Source organism: Neofelis nebulosa, chromosome 3 (genome assembly GCF_028018385.1).
Source record: "Neofelis nebulosa isolate mNeoNeb1 chromosome 3, mNeoNeb1.pri, whole genome shotgun sequence".
NCBI lineage: Eukaryota > Metazoa > Chordata > Mammalia > Carnivora > Felidae > Neofelis > Neofelis nebulosa.
Window position 1 is genome coordinate 70,385,639 of NC_080784.1, and position 18,415 is coordinate 70,404,053.

General features: G+C 42.6%; 1 protein-coding gene across 6 annotated transcripts in view; it reads right to left on the reverse strand.

Moving 5' to 3' along the window:
- FNIP2 (folliculin interacting protein 2) overlaps window positions 1-18,415 on the reverse strand; it is a 132,286-nt gene that overhangs the window by 16,383 nt on the left and 97,488 nt on the right. For all 6 annotated transcript variants that reach the window (XM_058721020.1, XM_058721023.1, XM_058721024.1 and 3 more), the window contains 4 exons: window positions 18,288-18,415; window positions 18,000-18,169; window positions 9,058-10,411; window positions 8,006-8,162 (listed from right to left, as the gene is read on the reverse strand). The exon at window positions 18,288-18,415 is cut by the window's right edge and continues 19 nt beyond it. In XM_058721020.1, the coding sequence (XP_058577003.1) occupies window positions 8,006-8,162; window positions 9,058-10,411; window positions 18,000-18,169; window positions 18,288-18,415 (1,809 nt within the window). The remainder of the gene's footprint in view (window positions 1-8,005; window positions 8,163-9,057; window positions 10,412-17,999; window positions 18,170-18,287) is intronic.

Sequence of the window (18,415 nt, forward strand, 5' to 3'; positions counted from 1 at the left end):
AATGCCCTCAGATCCCCCTTTTTATTCTTCTACCTCATTAGAAGTGAAGGCCCACCTGCATAACCATATCCTCCCCGCCTTGGAACCGAAGACTTAAGCAATGTGAGAGAGTCGTTGGCCAACCCACCCCACTTCTGGATGGCTGAGCACCACATGTAAGGACTGCAGCTATGTGTGGATTGTTGACCAGTGGGTTTTTTTGTTTTTTGTTTTTTTTTTTTTTTAGTAAAACAAGCAAACAAACAAAAGTCCCCACAAAAAAACCTAAAAACCCTTCAGTATCACACACATTCAGAGAAAAGGGAACTTGGATATCGCTCACCATTCTTAAACACTTCATCTGGCCTATACAATGATGCAGAATACTGTCTTTTACTAAATGATCGGCATCTAGACTTTCCTGACAGCAGCTTTACCAAGAAATGGGACAGACAGAACCTCCTGTGGTGGCAAAGCCAGCTTTGTCTGTAGGTTAAGAAGATGCTCATCAACATAATCAGCCAGAAGAATCTTCAGTTTCCTGAAAGAGCCACAGCGTCCCCCTTTGCCCCGCTTCTCGCCCTTCATTCTGCTCGCTCCCTACTGACTCCCTGGTATAGGCATCGCTTCCAGGAAGTCCTTCCACACCTATCCTGTGTCTCCCACTGCAGTAGACTCTACCACACTGTTTTTACTGCTTATTTACTTCTTTGTACTTCCTGTTATAGATTTCAAACTCCTTGTGGGCAGGTGCCATATTGTCTTGTGGGCAGGTGCCATATTGTCTCTTGAGTTTTGTCTTTTGTGCCCTGTAGCTTAAGAATCCCTGATTGGGAGTCAGTGTGCTTCTTTAGTCTGAAATATCACAGCTGTTCTCTCTCTTCAAATATTGTTTTCCCTTGCCTTCTCAGTTCTCACCTTCTGAATATGCTATCAGATTTTCTCATTCTAGCCTCCATGTCACAAATTCAAATTCTCACCAGTGGTATTTAATCTACTCTGCTCTTTAACTTATTCCTTGGGACTGAACTCTAATGGCCATATTTTTCAGTCTTAGAAGTTCTTTTTAGTCCTTTTACAAATCCAAATCATCTTTTATCACATCACCCCATCTCTTTTAAGGTTCCGATTCCTTCTTTTTTATGACTGTAACCATTTTTAAACACAGTGACTTAACAGTTATTTCAGATGGTTCTAGGAGTGCTAATTCTCCAGCTTGTATTTGCTTACTCTCCCTCATCATGTTTTCCTCATACATGGTTTGTAATCTCTGAACATGAGCCCATCTTGCTGGCGTTATTTATGTCCTATGTGTACCTCTTGGAAACAGGTTCAATGGCAGTCACTAATGGTTTAAGAGTTAAAATAAAGTGGAGAAGAGGAAACGAGCTGGTGGTTATGAAAGCACCCAGTGTGCTTCCTTCTGCCAGAGTCCTAGAGGTTTCTATGCTTCTAGATTTTATATTTATTTCTTGGGCAGGGATTCCCAAATCACTTGGGTAGAATAAATCTGGACCTCCAACCCACTCATAGAATGGACCTGGGACTTTGATATCTCATGGGTGACTTCATTTTCTCCCACCCAAGTTTCCAACTTGTTTCTTTGCTGCTTTGCTATTTATGGCTGGAATTTTCTAGTCCCCCTGTCATGGAAGGATAGCTCTTTGAACCTCCAAGGAAGGGTTCAGGTCCATGTCCCAAGCCTTATGTGTATATGGGACCACATCTTTCATCCTGAGTAGATCTTAGAAACTCAGCACTCAATTCCTAGGACCTGTATCCAGACTGAAAACTTACAGAGCCATGGTTATATCAGCCCAAACTTACTTGTTCTGGCTTTGATTTCAATTTGTTTCTGGCACAAAAGGATTTTCAGTTTTTTCCATACACAGGTATTATAACAATGGGGCTAGGTGGGATGGTAATATCTTACCCATCATCTTTAAAGTTTTAGAGGGGAGGCACACCATTTGTATCAGGGCAACATGGTGCTGGACTCCTCCAACCTTACACCTGGACTGTGCCTATAAAAACAGCACCCAGCACACAAAAAGTACTAAGTATTTTCTGATAGAAAGTAAATCTCCAAGGCATGACTCTCCTCCTCTTCCCCAAAAGCCATCTCCAGCCTCCTGCCTCATTTTTGGCCAAACAAGTCAGCCAGATCAATGACATGCCACCATCAGAGACTTCTAGTTTATACCCAGCACACTGTTAACATATAAAAATACCAGAAAAGGTAATAAGTAGTATTATAAATAATAAAAAATATATATAATTATAACATATAAAAACATAAGCAATTTGTTTATCAGAATATTTTTCTCTTGGAAACAGACTCAATGGCAGTCACCAAAGGCTTAAGAATTGTAATGAGGTGGAGAAGAAGAGAAAATCAGTCATTATGGACCATGGACATTGCTGAGGGATCCTGGTAGGTATATCAAGAAGGGGGCTCTGGGAAGCCCAAAGACATCATTAAAACATAAGGACCTGGTGGCAGAGGGAAGGAGGGGAGGGTCTGGTGAGGTGGTCTGGGAGAGGCAGCAAAGGAAACATCTGACCTTCTGTGGGTTTGTGCCTGCGGCTGTGATCACCAGGCTCACTGGGCTGACACCCAAGTTCAGCCTACAGATTTATAGATACAGTGTGCAATGTTGGGCACAGCTTATATCAGGCCTGTCACTTGCTTAGAAAAGAAACAGTTTAAAGTCTAGGAAAGGTGCTCAAGGTCAAAAAGAGTTATCAGACTAAAGTTATGTGATGATGTACATGACTCCAAAATAAAACGCAAGAGAGTTGGTAGCTTTTTTTTTTTACAAAGAATGGCATAGATGTTCAGAGACTTTGTACACAGTGAAAAAAAATTCAGAAAACTTTGAAAATAGCCATGTGTCTAACATTTACAAAATGTAAGAGAATTAAAGCCTGAGAGACCTATTTTATTCTCGTTTAGGTAAAGGGCCAAAGGCATCATGTCTAAACATGTTACTCTTCCCTTCAATTTTTAAAAGACTATCTTCCACTTCTCTTTACTTCAGAAGAAGACACACTAATCATCATAGTTCTAGCAGTAAACACACACTCCTAAATCCAGTTCTGTAGGAAACAGTCAACTACCATCACTGAGCACTTTCTATGTACACTGGGTGAGGTGCTGGGAACATGAAAGGAACTAAGGCTCCCTTCTCTTCTCAAGGGCCTGCAGCCCTAGTGGTAGAAAGATGCTGGAAACTGAACAAAGGTGTGGTGCAATGTGCTAAGGAGCCCGCAGGTGTCAAGTTCTATCTGGGGGGCAATTCCAGCAAAGGAGTTAAAATAATGGAAAACTATTAGAGCAGAAGAGTAAATGATCACATTCAGGATGGGCAAGGGCCCTCCGTGGCACTGTATGAGACGACTGAAAGGGGCAGAGATTGGATGCAAGACTTCTAGTTGGGAAGGTTAAGGGGAGCTTAAATAAGATTATATTGTAGTCACTGTGAGAAGGAGAGAGAATCATGAAGATTTCAGATTGGAGTTGACAATACCCAAAATGATATCTTTTTCAAATATTAAAAAAACCACAATCCACAATAAAATGTACATTTTGCCATCATAACCCTACATACACACTTACACATGTGTGAACATGTGTGTCCATACACAAATGTGCGTGTGCACATGCACACACACACACACACACATATATATATATAAATATATAAAGATTTCTCGACACAGTAAGACAGTGCTGTAGGCCCAAGGCACTGTCATTCTCATTATGCAACTTAGGAAAATGAAAGCAACAAGAGGTGTTCTCAAATAGCAGATTTGCCCTACATGGATGTTTCTTTTGCAACACTATTGATTTTAAGGTTGTTGTTGACTTGAGGCACCTTAATGCTGTCTGTATTACTTAGGTAATGATTTACCATTTGATGTGACTTTCTGTTCTTTTGTAGTCTCCCTGGTTGATTACACTGCATGGCATAATTAGGTATTCATGAGCATATATCACAGCCAAGCTCTTAGCAAAGCTCCTTATCTGTGCTACTGATTTCTGCATGGTATTTCTGGAGTCAATCTGTTGCTATCTTAAAATTAAATGAAAGAGCCTGCAATATCCAACTGTTAATTTTGTTTTCTAGATTATTCTGTAAAATGCCTGAAGCCCTGGAACATAGTTTTCAAAAAAGCATTACAACGTAATGTTAATTTTGGTCTTGATGACCCTACCCTGCAGTTAGCTGCCTGGCCTGCTCCTTGTGATGTCACCAGCAAAGAGAAGTGGACGCTTTTAGCATGGAATGAATGTGTGCATGTGTTCTGTTCCGTTATCTCCAGTAGGAGTGTCCCGGGAAACTCATTTACAAAGCACTTTCACATATATTATTTTAATAGCCAATAAATATTGGGCATTAGTAATGTGCCAGGCACTGCGCTAAACACTTGATATGCATTATCTCAGAGTTTTCAAACCAGACCTGTAAGTACTATTCATTTTTCAAAAGCTGAAACTGATGCTTAGAAGAGTAAAGAAACTGCCCGAGGCCACAAAGCCACTAAGTAGCAAGCCATGATTCAAATTCAGGTTTGTCTGTCATTAGAAGCCAAACTTTTAACCACTGGATTATATTTCATCTGTTCCTCCAAATGCATTTTTTTTTTTTTTGAGGCTTAGTGATGCCAACTGATTTACCTATCAGCAAATGAGTGGTAACACTAAAACGTGAATCCAGCATCAGAGTTAAGTCAGTGCTCCTCCCCTACTATGCCATAATTTAATACCCCTAACATTGCCCTGGGCAGCAGTATTCACAGGCAGACAAACACACCAGAGGAAAAAAGGGGAGAGATAAAGCTACTTGAGGGTCATAGGTACAGCATGAAGCTGGCTCTCTCACTCTGTCTCTCCCACTTTAACATTTAAAATCAAAAGGAAAACAGAGAAAGAATGCACATTTAGATATGGCAGGAAAAAAATGAAGCTAAATATTACTTTAGCCTAATTTAAGGCAGCTGTATAATCTACATGCTAGGAGATGGAGAAATAGTTCAAATGACAGAAAAGAGGTAGTGTATGGATTAAACAAGAACATGTGTTTAAATATTTAAAGACCATCACAAGCTTGATATGGAAAAGCCAATAGTAAAAATGGAAATAAAATAAAGTTAATATGTCTTTCTTTACTGAGACTGGAATAAGGAAGAACATAAAAAGAAATTCGTAGTATTGGAAGCTCTAGAATGCAATCCCTCGATGAGAGAAGAAATTCCACAAACTAGTTTATCATAGTTATAAAAGTGCACATTTACATAAGACAGATTTTACAATCCACACATGCATAGGTCTAGAAAATAGATCAATAACTTAAATCAATTGCTTTCAAACAGTTAATAAAAATCCTTTGCTAAAACCGATTATGAATATCAAAGCCCAATGAAGTCTTGCATGAACACTAAAAATTATTAACGTCCAAAAAATAGGTTTTTGAACACAAGTTAAGTAAAGCAATTTATCCCAATCTTTTATTCCTTAACAAATTATCATTCCAGCTCTAACTGAGGTCATGAACATTTGCTCTTGGATCTTTGCTTCTTTCTCTGGCAACATACCCAAGAATTTAAATAATTACTAGACTTATAGAGCAAGTAAATTCAATATAATGTTAAAACCCTAATTTATTTTTCAACAAATATTTGTAAATGGCAGTTGAGAGTAAGGCTATTTTTATTTAAACACTGTCCCAGACCAGAGTCTCCATGTGAGAGGCAGTTTAAATGGAACACTACTTCAAAAACAAAATTCATTATGATGAATGTGCCAAGTGAAATTAGAAATCTACTAATGCTAATTGGATGCAATCTGAATGCATTAAACTTCCGAAGATATTTTTATGAACCCTTTGCAATTTCCTATTAACACCCATGCATGGCTGCACTTTGGATGTACCCACAATTTGACACAATATAGGTTATTATGCTTAATAACTTTCAATCTCTCGGGGTGATTGCATAGTCTGAAAAAATGAGAAAAGCTACAGTGTGAAAATACTACTTCTCAAAGGAAGAGAAAATAATATATGAAAAACCTTTGAGAGTACAAATAGAGAAAACATGGATTTGTTTTTTTCAAATGTCAGAATTACAGAGCTCACTGGTCATCATTAACACCTAATATACAAAACACTGGAACTTGTCAGCCTGTGGAAAATAGTGTAAAAAAAAAAAAAAAGTCATGAATGGTTTTCCAGATAAGCTCAAGGATGGTTATCAATCAATTATATTTCCATAGTGGTAAGTGAGCCAGTCCAGGGCATTTGCCCCCCCCCCCCCCCCCCCCCCGTAAGATCAATGGCACTGAAGACAACTCAACCAGATCACACTCGCTCTCTTGGCGCCTCTGTCAGAAGCAGGACACCGGGCTTCATGCAAGAAGGGTCCAGCAAGCAATACCGATGTTCTTACAGATCAAACTGATGGCAGAACAGAGAGGAAAACCCCACAGGTTTTGCATATATGGATATAAACACATAGGCAGCCGACAGAAAAGGAGAAGAGGGCCTCTACCTCCCTGCCTTCATGCTACCAATAGCTACAAAATGTACGTGAGTCTAAAATCACGGAGGCTTCCGTGGTATGAGACAACCTAGACAGATAGGGCACTGTTCTTACCCTAATGTCACTGACGTAGGGATCACTCACATGATAAACAAGTATGCAGTGTTCACTACAACTCTGAAAACAAAATGTTACAACATTTTTTTTTACAGGAGACAAAAGTAACCTCATAGCTTCATTCCTGGAATATCCTGGTGCGGGGTGGTGTCTGACCACAGAGCAGGGTGGGGTTAGGAATGTTCGGGTATAAATGTGTGCCCTGGGCTGGCCTGCCAGCTTCCAATGACCCCCTCCCCATCTCTCCTCCCACCCCATTCAGGGGGGTTATGAAGACATCTGTTTCACTACTGAGCTTTTCTTCCCATTTGACACAAATATCTTTAGCCTGTTTAGCCTGTGTCTGATGTATGTTTAGTCTTCACAGAGGAGATGCTCAAGGCCAAAGATAACACGCGGTGCCTTCTGTTCCACCTTTCAAAAACTACTTGTTGGTCGAGGAGGTAGGTAACAAGCCAAATTCCAATTTTCTTAATGCAGTGAGGACTTTCCCTATCGCACAAGATACATTATGTTTCTGGTGCAAAACATCTATTTTTGCACATCTGCCCAATAGCAGCTCAATTAAAACCAGGCCCATCAGATTGACACAGTTTCCTTAACTGCTCAGTTCCTGTCATGCTGCAGATAGCAGAAAAGCACTTAACGGCAGCCACAAGGCAATTTTCCAGTAAGACTTGTTAATCTTTATACAGTCATCCTCATGCAGCCATCAAAGTGAACTTAATGACAAATCAGTTAAAATAAATTACTTTTAGGAACTTGTAAGGATCGGATAAAAAGCAAACCATATGTGACATCTCTTCGGTCCTCCCCGTGACGGCATATAATTGTCACCATCTGTGCTGTTTATTCTATTTGCCCGGCCCGTCCGCCCTCCAGATCCACTCTTTGCCCTTGTCTGTCTTGTGCAGGCCCCAGGAGGCCGACCTCTGTGGACCTCGGGACTGTATCTGCATCAGTTTTGACCTTGCTCTCTGGCTTCCAGCTGGGCTCAGCCAGTGAGAGGTACAGAAGAGCTCAGAGGCTGAAGGGAAAGGGTGTCAGGGAGTTATCGTTCACCCTCCCCAGAGCTCGTGCAGCCAGGTGGCTGCTCTTCCAGCTCCAGCTCTCCACCGTTCTGGTGTCACTGCGCCCCCCCCCCCCCCCCCCCGCCACTTATCCCTCAGGCCCACATGTGCCCAAAGCTCCCAGCTGCTGCTACTCCCTGGGTGCTTCACCAACCCTTGTTGATTGCTGTAATCTCACCCGCATCTCTATAAACAATCCTGTAACCGCACCCCCTTCAGTCTAGACACCTGCTGCTGGCCCAGACCCTGGCGGACATATTGTCAGCAGCCAGAGGCTCCAAGCTGGGATTACTTACATGGACCGTGTGGACCAGATCGGCCACCAGACACTGCTTCAGCTTCTCATCGCTGCTGGTCCCGTGAAGCACCAGATCAGGCATGTACGTGGGGCAATAACCCGCCAGAAGTGAGCGGCCAAAGTTTCTTACATTTGTGTTGCTAATGCTCTGAGACCTAAAACAATATTGGCCCATTAGAATACACAATTAAAAATGTACCCCCTTCTCGCATCACCATTGGCACAAAACCCCCAATAACACAGATGCAAAAAACAGATTCATGGTGGTCCGTTTCACCAATCCTCCAGTAAGTGGATCATTGACATGGGAAGAGCAAGGGGGTGGGAGGAGAAAAATAATTTCTTTTTTGATGGAAGGGTAGAAGAAACAGCATTTTCTATCACATATTGACATGATATACCTCATATCAAACATCCACCAGGCAGTCTGTGTCAAGAGAGTGAAGACAGAGAAAGTCTACTGGGGGGAGGTGGGGAGGCACTTGCCAAAAACCTGGCTTTAGGAACGCGACACATCTGCACAGGGTGGCGCCCACACCAGGGCAGAAGAACAGCAGAAATCTCTAATTACTGCTTTCAGTCATCACAGCCCAAATAATCGACCTGATGGAGTGTTAAGGAAGAGGTGTTGTTTCCCAACCCCGTCATGCTGCTCTGAGCTGCAGGAGAGAAGCCACACGGTGAGGGCAATCCACCGCCTCCGATGCAGGGCATCTGCTGCCAGCCATACAACTTCCGTGCGGATGACAGAAAATTAAAATACCTGCTCACCTCCACCATATCCTCGAGCTTCCCAAAATGTCACAAGAGCTGCAAAGGCAACGGCGTGCCTTCTCACTCAGAGAGCTCAGAGGCACCAAGCCACTGTCATCCCCCTTGGAGAAAGGGCAGGCTCGAAACCCTGTGCAGCGGTGTGATTAACACTAACGCTCCGAGAAAAAAGCCCTCATGTGTAACATGGCCAACGGCAGCTAATGTGATCATGCGTGTTAAGTCAGAAAACCAGTATTTGAACCCAGTTCCTTCTGCTTCCCAGCCTGCCGGTGTTACCTGGGCAGAGGCAGCTCCACTTCCAAGGATCCTTCAGTCCAGTCATCGCTGTGCTCTAGATTCAGCGAGGCTGAAGCACACGCCTCCTCGTCACTGTCTCCAAGAGCGCTATCTGAGCTTTCATTCCTGGGAATGTCTCCTTCCATCCTGAAGTTGGCCTTCCTGTCAGCATCCCCACAGGGGACATCTGCAGCGCCTGAGAAGCCAGAGTCCTGCTGTGCACACCTGCTTGGAACAGGCTGTATCAAAGGTCCCTCCGCAGCCTTCAGATACAAACCTCTTGTTTTCTCCAGAATCCTCGTTCCGGCTCCTGCGGCACCGCCATCAGGTGCCAACGTGTCAGCACACTGGCCGGGCTGCCCAGCGGCATCTGCCACAAGCTCGCTTCTGACGCCTCTGTCCTCAGCAAAACCCCTCTCAAGTTCACCTTCATCCCTCTCAGAAGACGGGTTCTGAGGACAGGGGATGTTCTTTTGGAAGCCAGGTGTAAAGGAGCACCGAGAAGCCTGCTGGTCCTGAGCCAGGTCAGCGGCCATCCCAGACTCCACTGAGGGATGGCAGGCTAACTCTGGATACTGTCTACAGGCCATTAGCCGCTTCTCCATTTTTTGTGTGCGGCTTTCAAAGTCAGACTCTGGAGATACGGAGCTTCCAATTTGGAAAGTGACCTTTTCTAAGGGAGGCTTCTCCCAGGAATGTCTGTCAGGGCAAGGCCAGGCTGCTGACCGGTCTGAGAGTTTTTTGGGCATCTCCCCTTTCAACTCTTCACTGACAGTTCGCTGGCCGATCTTCACTCCTGCCCCCAACCCTTCACAGTTGGAGAGTCTTGAAGAGTCATCTCGTGGTGCCTCTTTTTCACTTTCTTCCTCCCCACAAAATGCACCCTGAGACTTCCAGGAGCTGCCCGATGCTGACTCTTGGAATTCCACACCGCAGACTTGAGAACTCTGCTCCGCCCTTTTGTTTCCTTCTTTGTCAGGTTTGGGACACAGGTCTCTAATGTCAGTGCCCTCTGGGGACACACCCAGCCCCTCAGGCCTGGGGCTCCTTCCCTCAGCCATCGAGGGTGGCAGGATGGGGGGAAGCAGAGCAGGCTCACTTCTCACTGTGACCACCACATACTCAGACTCCTCTACTTCTCCCCTCTCCAAGGCTGTGGTGATGTTGCTACCATTTAACACTTGGTCTCCTTCACTGTGACTCCCACTCCAGGTCAGCTGATTCTCTTGCAGCTCAGAGCAACGGAGAAAGTAGGTCAGGACATAAAGTATGCGTTGGACCAGATCCTTCTGCTTCCCCAGCACCACCGTGCGAGTCAGCCTCACTGGAGAGCCAATGGCTCCGTAAAGATCACCTGGAGAGCAAAACACACACCAAGTTGTTTGGGGGCAAGCATGTCATGGATATGTCAGCCTTTACAAGAGAAAAACAGAAGACTTACACTCCCAAATTAGGATTGCTTCTTCACACACGTGACTGGGGCAAAGAGGTAATTCCTACTAATGACCATGTTTTAGCTGTGCCTCTGGAAGGGAAAGCGTAAGGCTGCGGCCCACCGCTCCTGGTGCATGGACACAGTGCTGGTGTACATGGCCCTTCTCTGTGCTTGTTAGGACTTCCCACACAGCTCGCTGGGCAGGCCAGCCCCCGACTAGAGCTGGCTCCCTCAGCTCACTATACAAATCAAATACTGTATCTTGGAAACAAGAATGATGGGATTTTTTTCAGAACAATCCCAGGACAATAGACCTTGGGGTAAAATCCAAATTCAGGGATCTCTGAACAGAAGTGTAGTGAATCAATTCAAAATACTTAATGAAATGGCCTGCTCAGAATTCCCTCAATACACACACACACACACACACACACACACCAAGTAGAACCAATGTGATTAACAAGAAGAAATCACTTAGTCATGAATAATGAATCTGAATTTATTTTCCATTACTTCACCTGAAAATCCTACTGGAAGAAAACACGTCCCATAAGTTATATCCTGACAAGTTGATTAAAAACTATGTAATGAACCACAAAAATTTAGCTTAAAGGTGGAAGAAGGGCTAATAAGAGCAAATATGTCAATGAGCCCAGCAGTATAAGCTTTCCATCAAAAGTATTTGTTAAACGCCTATTGAAAGTATTGCCATTTGACAATCTGATTACTGTTTGAAATGCTTTGATAATAATAATACTGACAATTACAACAAACAGCCAACATTTACTGAGTGTGCAGGCACAGTGCTAAGTGATTCGCGTGGATTTATCCTGTTTATATCCCTGTATAACCAACCCTGAGTTAGAAACCATTAAGAGAATAATCAGAATGATGGAATAAATCAAAACTTGCAAAGATACTAAATAAAGGAGAGGAGGTACATGGTAACAGTTATAAATAAGAGCTAGGAAGTTAGAACTCATCTGAGGAATGCATCTAGAGAGAGAAGGGAATGCATTTTTATTAGAGCACATACTAGATAAAACTAATTATACCAACAGATTGAGACAGGAAAAAGTTATGGGAACCATCAGGAAGTACTTGCCCCTGGGAACCATCAGGAAATACCCCCTCTGGAGAGTATTCCCTAGTGTAAATCTACTGCTCCTGAAAACATTTAAAGGGCAGGACACAAATGACTTTAAAGAATCCTCTCTATAAAAAGACTACAGGCTAATCAAGCTTTATCTTTGAGGCTTTTGTAACTGACAGATATTCAGGAATTCAAAAGAATAACTCAAGACTGTAGTCTGATGCTAGGACGAATATTTCTGTTTGAGAAAACTTTCTAGACCTCTCATTGCTACACGGGGATCAGTCATTTCAGGAATTCAAGGGATATTCTTGTTAAATCAGTCTCAATGTTAATAAAGAGGATAACCATTACATATCTGAAATCTGGTACCAAAAAAAAAAAAACCACAGAGGAAAGAAAGGCCACTCAGAATGACAATATTTTTTAGCAATGCATTGAACATTTGGTATTGCACATTTTAATAACTAATAAATGGGAAAAAAAAGCAAGGAAAGCTACTAAAAATACAATTTATGATGTTTCCCGCTTTTGTTTTCTTCTTCAATATTAGTTTGGCTACTCGGGGTCTTTTGTGGTTGCACAGCCTCTACTACAAAGCTGTAATCATCAAGACAGTATGGTACTGGCACAAAAACGGACACTCAGATCAATGGAATAGAATAGACAACCCGGAATTGGACTCACAAATGTATGGCCAACTAATCTTTGACAAAGCAGGAAAGAGTATCCAATGGAAAAAAGATAGTCTCTTTAGCAAATGGGGCTGGGAGAACTGGACAGCAACATGCAGAAAAATGAAACTAGACCACTTTCTTACACCATACACAAAAATAAACTCAAAATGGATAAAAGACCTAAATGTGAGACAGGAAACCATCAAAACCCTAGAGGAGAAAGCAGGCAACAACCTCTCTGACCTCAGCCGCAGCAACTTCTTACTCCACACATCTCCAAAGGCAAGGGAAATAAAAGCAAAAATGAACTACTGGGACCTCATCAAGATAAAAAGCTCTGCACTGCAAAGGAAACAATCAACAAAAACAACAATCAACCCAACAGAATGGGAAAAGATATCTGCAAATGACCTATCGGATAAAGGGCTAGTATCCAAAATCTACAAAGAACTTACCACACTCAACACCTGAAAAACAAATAATCCAGCGAAGAAATGGGCAGAAAGATGAATAGACACTTTCCCAAAGAAGACATCCAGATGGCCAACAGACACATAAAAAGATGCTCAATGTCACTCATCATCAGGGAAATACAAATCAAAGCCACACTGAGATACCACCTCACACTGGTCAGAGTGCTAAAATGAACAACTCAGGAAACTACAGATGCTGGCGAGGATGTGGAGAAATGGGAACCCTCTGGCACTGTTGGTGGGAATGCACACTGGTGCAGCCACTCTGGAAAATAGTGTGGAGGTTCCTCAAAAGATTAAAAATAAATCTACCCTATGAGCCAGCAACAGCACTGCTAGGAATTTTCCCAAGGGATACAGGAGTGCTGATGCATAGGGGCACGTTTACCCCATTGTTCATAGCAGCACTTTCAACAATAGCCAAATTATAGAAAGAGCCTCAATATCCATCAACTGATGAATGGATAAAGAAGATGTGGTTTACATATACAATGGAATACTACTTGGCAGTGAGAAAGAATGAAATCATGCCATTTGTAGCAACGTGGATGGAACTAGAGGGTATTATGCTAAGTGAAATAAGTCAGTCAGAGAAGGACAGCTATCATGTTTCACTCATATATGGATCTTGAGAAACTTAACAGAAGACCATGGGGGAAGGGAAAAGGAAAAAAAAAAAGTTACAAACAGAGAGAGAGGGAGGCAAACCACAAGAGACTCTTAAATACAGAGAATAAACTGAGGGTGGATGGGAGGGTGGGAGAGAGGGGAAATGGGTGATGGGCACTGAGGAGGGCACTTGGGATGAACACTGGGTATTGTATGTAAGCCAATTTGACAATAAATTGTATTCATGAAAAAAATAAAAAATAAAAAATAAAAATAAAATAAAAATACAATTTATTGGGTGCCTGGATGGCTCAGTCAGTTAAGTGTCTGACTCTTGATTTTGGCTCAGGTCATGATCTCACGGTTTGTGGGTTTGAACCCTGAGTCAGGCTCTGCACTGACAGCAGAGCCTGCTTGAGAGTCTCTCTCTCCTGCTCCTCCCCCACTCACTCTCTCTCGCTTTCTCTCAAAATAAATAAACCTTTCTGAAAAAATCTAAAAAAATACAATCTACAATAATTTAAGCTGTATAAAGTAATGACAGCAATTGTGTGTGGAAACAGTGCCTTTATTTTAGGGTCAGTCTTCATAAAATAATGCATCATGAAAATAAGAGGCCTGTAATATTACAGATTTACTGGATCTTCAACTGGAAGACAATTTTTTGAGCCCTGGACTGACAAAGCCACTAATTTTAGAGTAGATTCCTTTGTTTTCATGAGTAGTATTTTATAAAATGAAGTTGCACAACAATGTGAATAGACTTAACATTACTGAACTGTACACTTAGAAATGGTTGAGATGGTAAATGCTATGTTCTGGGCTTTTTTTAAACCACAATTTAAAATACAAATTTAAGGATGCCTGGGTGGCTCAGTCACTTGAGCGTCCGACTCTTCATTTCGGCTCAGGTCATGATCTCACGGTTTGTGTGTTCAAGCCCCTTTTCGGGCTGTGCACTGACAGCATGGAGCTTGGAATTCTCTCTCTCTGCCTTTCCCTCTCTCTCAAAATCAATAAATACTAAAAAGGGGTGCCTGGGTGGCTCAGTTAAGCTTCCGACTTCAGCTCGGGTCATGATCTCGCGGTCTGTGGGTTTGAGCCCCGTGTCAGGCTCTGTGCTGACAGCTCAGAGCCTGGAGCCTGCTTCAGATTCTGCGTCTCCCCCTCTCTTTGCCCCTCCCCCACTTGTACACGCTCTCTCGCTCTTAAAAAGAAACATTAAAAAATATATTCAAAAGAAAAAATATATAAAATTTAAACTTAAAAAAAGCAAGAAAACGAGAGAAGGTAAAGGAGACAGACGAAAGGCAGAGAGTGCATAAAGCAGGAAGGGAGCCGGGTGCAGGGAGAGGAGAGACCCAAAGGGAAGGAGACAACCAGCATGGAGCAAGGAGTGATAAGAGCAGGCAGAGGAAGGGAAAGCTGGCTCAGAGAACATAAAGAGGGGAGTCCAAAAGGAGGAGAGGAAGACAGAGCGAAAGGTGAGAGGAAAGGAGAAAGAAAGGAGGTTGGAGGTGAAGAGGTACAAACAGCAGAGAATCTGAGAGAAGCAAAAAGAGGTGAGGAAAGCAGTAAGGGTGACGCCCACAGAGGGGGACATGAAAAACTATCAAGGGGACAGTGAATAGAAACCGGAAAGCTGAGAAACTGAGAATGTAGGAGCGCTATAAGGGGAGGACAGAGAAAGGGTGGGAAAGGTGGGGGGAATATGGAGGGAGAAACCAAAACAGAGGGAGGAACTGAAAGAAAATGTTTTTGAAAAGAGACGAGGAGAGAAGCCAAGGATCTTAAAGGGCCACTTTCTCCTAGATTACATTCTAATAAATGTGTATGCTACAAAGTTCCCCTCTACAGTGTTTCCCGAGGCCCACACATTGTAATTTATTCTATCTTTATTATTATTTAATTTAAAATATTTTCTAATTTCCCTTGTGAAGTATTATCTGCCTTTTGGGTTATTTAAAATGGGTTGTTTAATTTCTGAGCAGGTGGGAATTTTCTCCGTATCATTTTTTAAAGTTATTTTCATTACACTTTCAGTGGTGAAAGAAATTGCCTTTCAAACTATGCGTACCCATCCCACGACAGAAATACATTGTATACTGTAACCTCACTCATCCCCTGAAACACTTTACAAAACAGTACCTGTGTCACTCTGATATTTTCTATTGTACTGACCCTTTTAAATGCTTTTTCTGACCCACAAAATTGCTTCCACAAGCCCTAATGGCTGGTGATCCAGCTTTGGAAAGTCCTTGTGTAGAGTGCTCATGTTAGGCAGGGTGAGGATGGCTGAGCTCCTGGAGAGCAGGCCAGTGAGGGTGTGACAGACCCCAAGGGCTGGTTGCTTTCAGCTTCTCTCCCCACTTTCCTGAGAATGCCAAGGAGCCAGGCAGAGGTGGGCACAGCAGTGGCACCTGCTCTGGCAAGCGTTCAGATAAGCCTTTGAAATAATTCAAAATAGAGTCTTTTCTACAACTTAGGAACCTGGAATAAAATTACCTCCGCACCATTGTATATTCCCAGAAATTTGGATTTTCCTATTTACTGGGACTTGGTAAATATTTAATAAAAATAATAATAATTGGAAGTGGCTCCCCCACTGAAGCTGCCTGACTTTTTTGTAATGATGGAAACTCAACCAGCATTTATACTTGGCTTTACAAAGCTATCACAAGACTCTGCTCTGTCAACCACCAGACCCCTGCTGGATGGTCTGGGGGAGGGGAGGATTGGACACTTTCAATAATACATGACCTACTACACGACTATGAGCTCATAGGAAGGGACGTTGCCTTGTAATGCCAAACACAGGCTCTCAATTATTTAAATTTCAAATGGGAAGCGTGTCTAATTATAAATACATTCATCTAATTAAATGCACGATGTTTAATTAGCATTGTTTTTAAATGGGTGACCCGGCAGCATGAAACACCATGTTTCCTTATTATCTAGCCCCCTTCCCTTTGCCACTTAACGATACTGCATTTTTTCAAGACTATTGTTCCATAACAACAACAATAATGCTCTGTCCTCCCCAGAACTGTATAATCCAGAGTGAGGCATACTCTGAGTTCTTCTGAGCTCGGTACTGATTGGTTGTATTAAGTCCATTTTTAACATCCATAAATTCTTTAATTAATTCATTTAACATGTACCTATTATCCCCCTAACTGTGAGACATGTATTCTCTTTCTTAAATCCGGGTCACAAGGGCAAGACATCTTTATTATCTATAATGTGAGGACAAATAATAATAGGTTTGGAATGAGAATCTAATTAATTAATACATACAAAAAGCACTTAAAACAATGCTTGGTTCACAGTGTCAAGTTTTCATTATTGTTATTATAACATGCCATTTTCTAAGATTAGCGTGCACTTCCCTAGTCCGTACTTCTGGAAAATGCCATTTTAACATTTCCTTAAGCAAGGCTTCCTTGAAAATCCCCTCCATCCCCTCACTTTGTCTCCCAGTGCCTCTCTAACATTAATATTTTCATCAGCAGCATAAATAACAAAAGCGCTTTATATAGAAGTAAATCCCACAGCAACCATTAACTATTATCATCCCATTTTACAGATAAAGAAACTGAGACACAGAGAGGTTAAGGCACTTGCCCATGGAGACTGGATTTGATCTATGTAGTCTGGCTGTGGCACCTATACCCTTAACCTTCACACTATACTGTCTCTGTCTTGCATCCTTCTCCTATCAAAGGAGTAATCAGGATGTTTTGAGATCATCTGAATACAAATCTGCCACCTCCATTAGGCAGCTAGCTTCCCCAAGCTAAGCAGTGTGTGTTAACCCCATATCCCTGGCATCTAGCATAGGATCTGGATCAGCGTGGGCAGCAAGTTTAACTGTGTTACTCTACATGATTGATGAGTGAGAGGTCCAAGAGTAGACCTCTTGTCCACATGAACCCAAATATGCCACTTTGAACCTACAAGTCCCAAACTTTATAACCAACTATGCCAAAGCATTAGATTTCTGCACCATGCCTACGTGCAAAGCTTTGAGGAAATAAATGCCACCATCTAACTGCAAGGAAGTGGTATAGAGAAAGACAAGGTTCCTAACTCAAGCTAAAGTTGTAAAGGTAGTAAAATTATAGTATGTTACTTTCTTTTTCTCCTATTTTTCTCCAACCAAGCCCATCCTTGAGGACAGTGGTTCTCAGCCAGAGAGCGTCTTGCCACCCAGGAACAATGTTCGGAGACATTTTTGATTGTCACAACTCTGAAGGGGGTTTTTCACTGGTAGCTAGTGAACAAAGGCCACTGATGCTGCTAACACCCCAAATGCACAAGACAGCCCTCCCAAACCCCACCCCACAAAGAATTATCTGGTCCAAATATCAATAATGCTGAGGTTAAGAAACCCTGCTCTAGGGTGAACTGCCACTGTGGTATGGGAGAACGATTTACCTGTTCCGATTCAGAAGAGCACAACAAAGCTGCCAGCGGCGGGGAAGGAGAGGAAGGGGTTGCCCTACAACTAGACCCTGTGGGCCAGTCTCCTATCATCTGCCTGTCCAGTGACAACTCCTGAATCTCCGGGATGGAGAGCCAACATCAACAAAAAGTTCTAGCATTTTCTCCATTCCATGCCATAGAGTCTCTGAATAGTCAAATTAGGTACTAACCCAGCTGTGCCCAGAGAGGATTATATGGATGTGTTTTGGCCAGCGTGTTCACTGACTGAGAGGTGCGTTTCTCTGAGAAGGCTTTAATGGGAGGGTGATCAACAGGCATGACAGTCGGTACCCAGGCCAGGTGGTAGGTTAACACTGCAGTCAGTAAGGCAGCAAAAAACCTTGGAGAAATGGAAGAAAATACAACCAGATGAGTCAATGCAGGAAGAGGCATGTCACATACACCACAGACACTGGCCATGGAAGTTGCAAAAAAGGCTTCAGAGATTTGAAGCTTACTGATTTTTGTTGATCTGTTCTATCAGAAGTGTAAACTCCTTGAGAAAGCGCTGGCAGAGCTGGGTTTTTTCCAAGGTGCCGGACATCATGGTAAGCCATACGGGTTCAGCTATCCTTGGAACGGAATA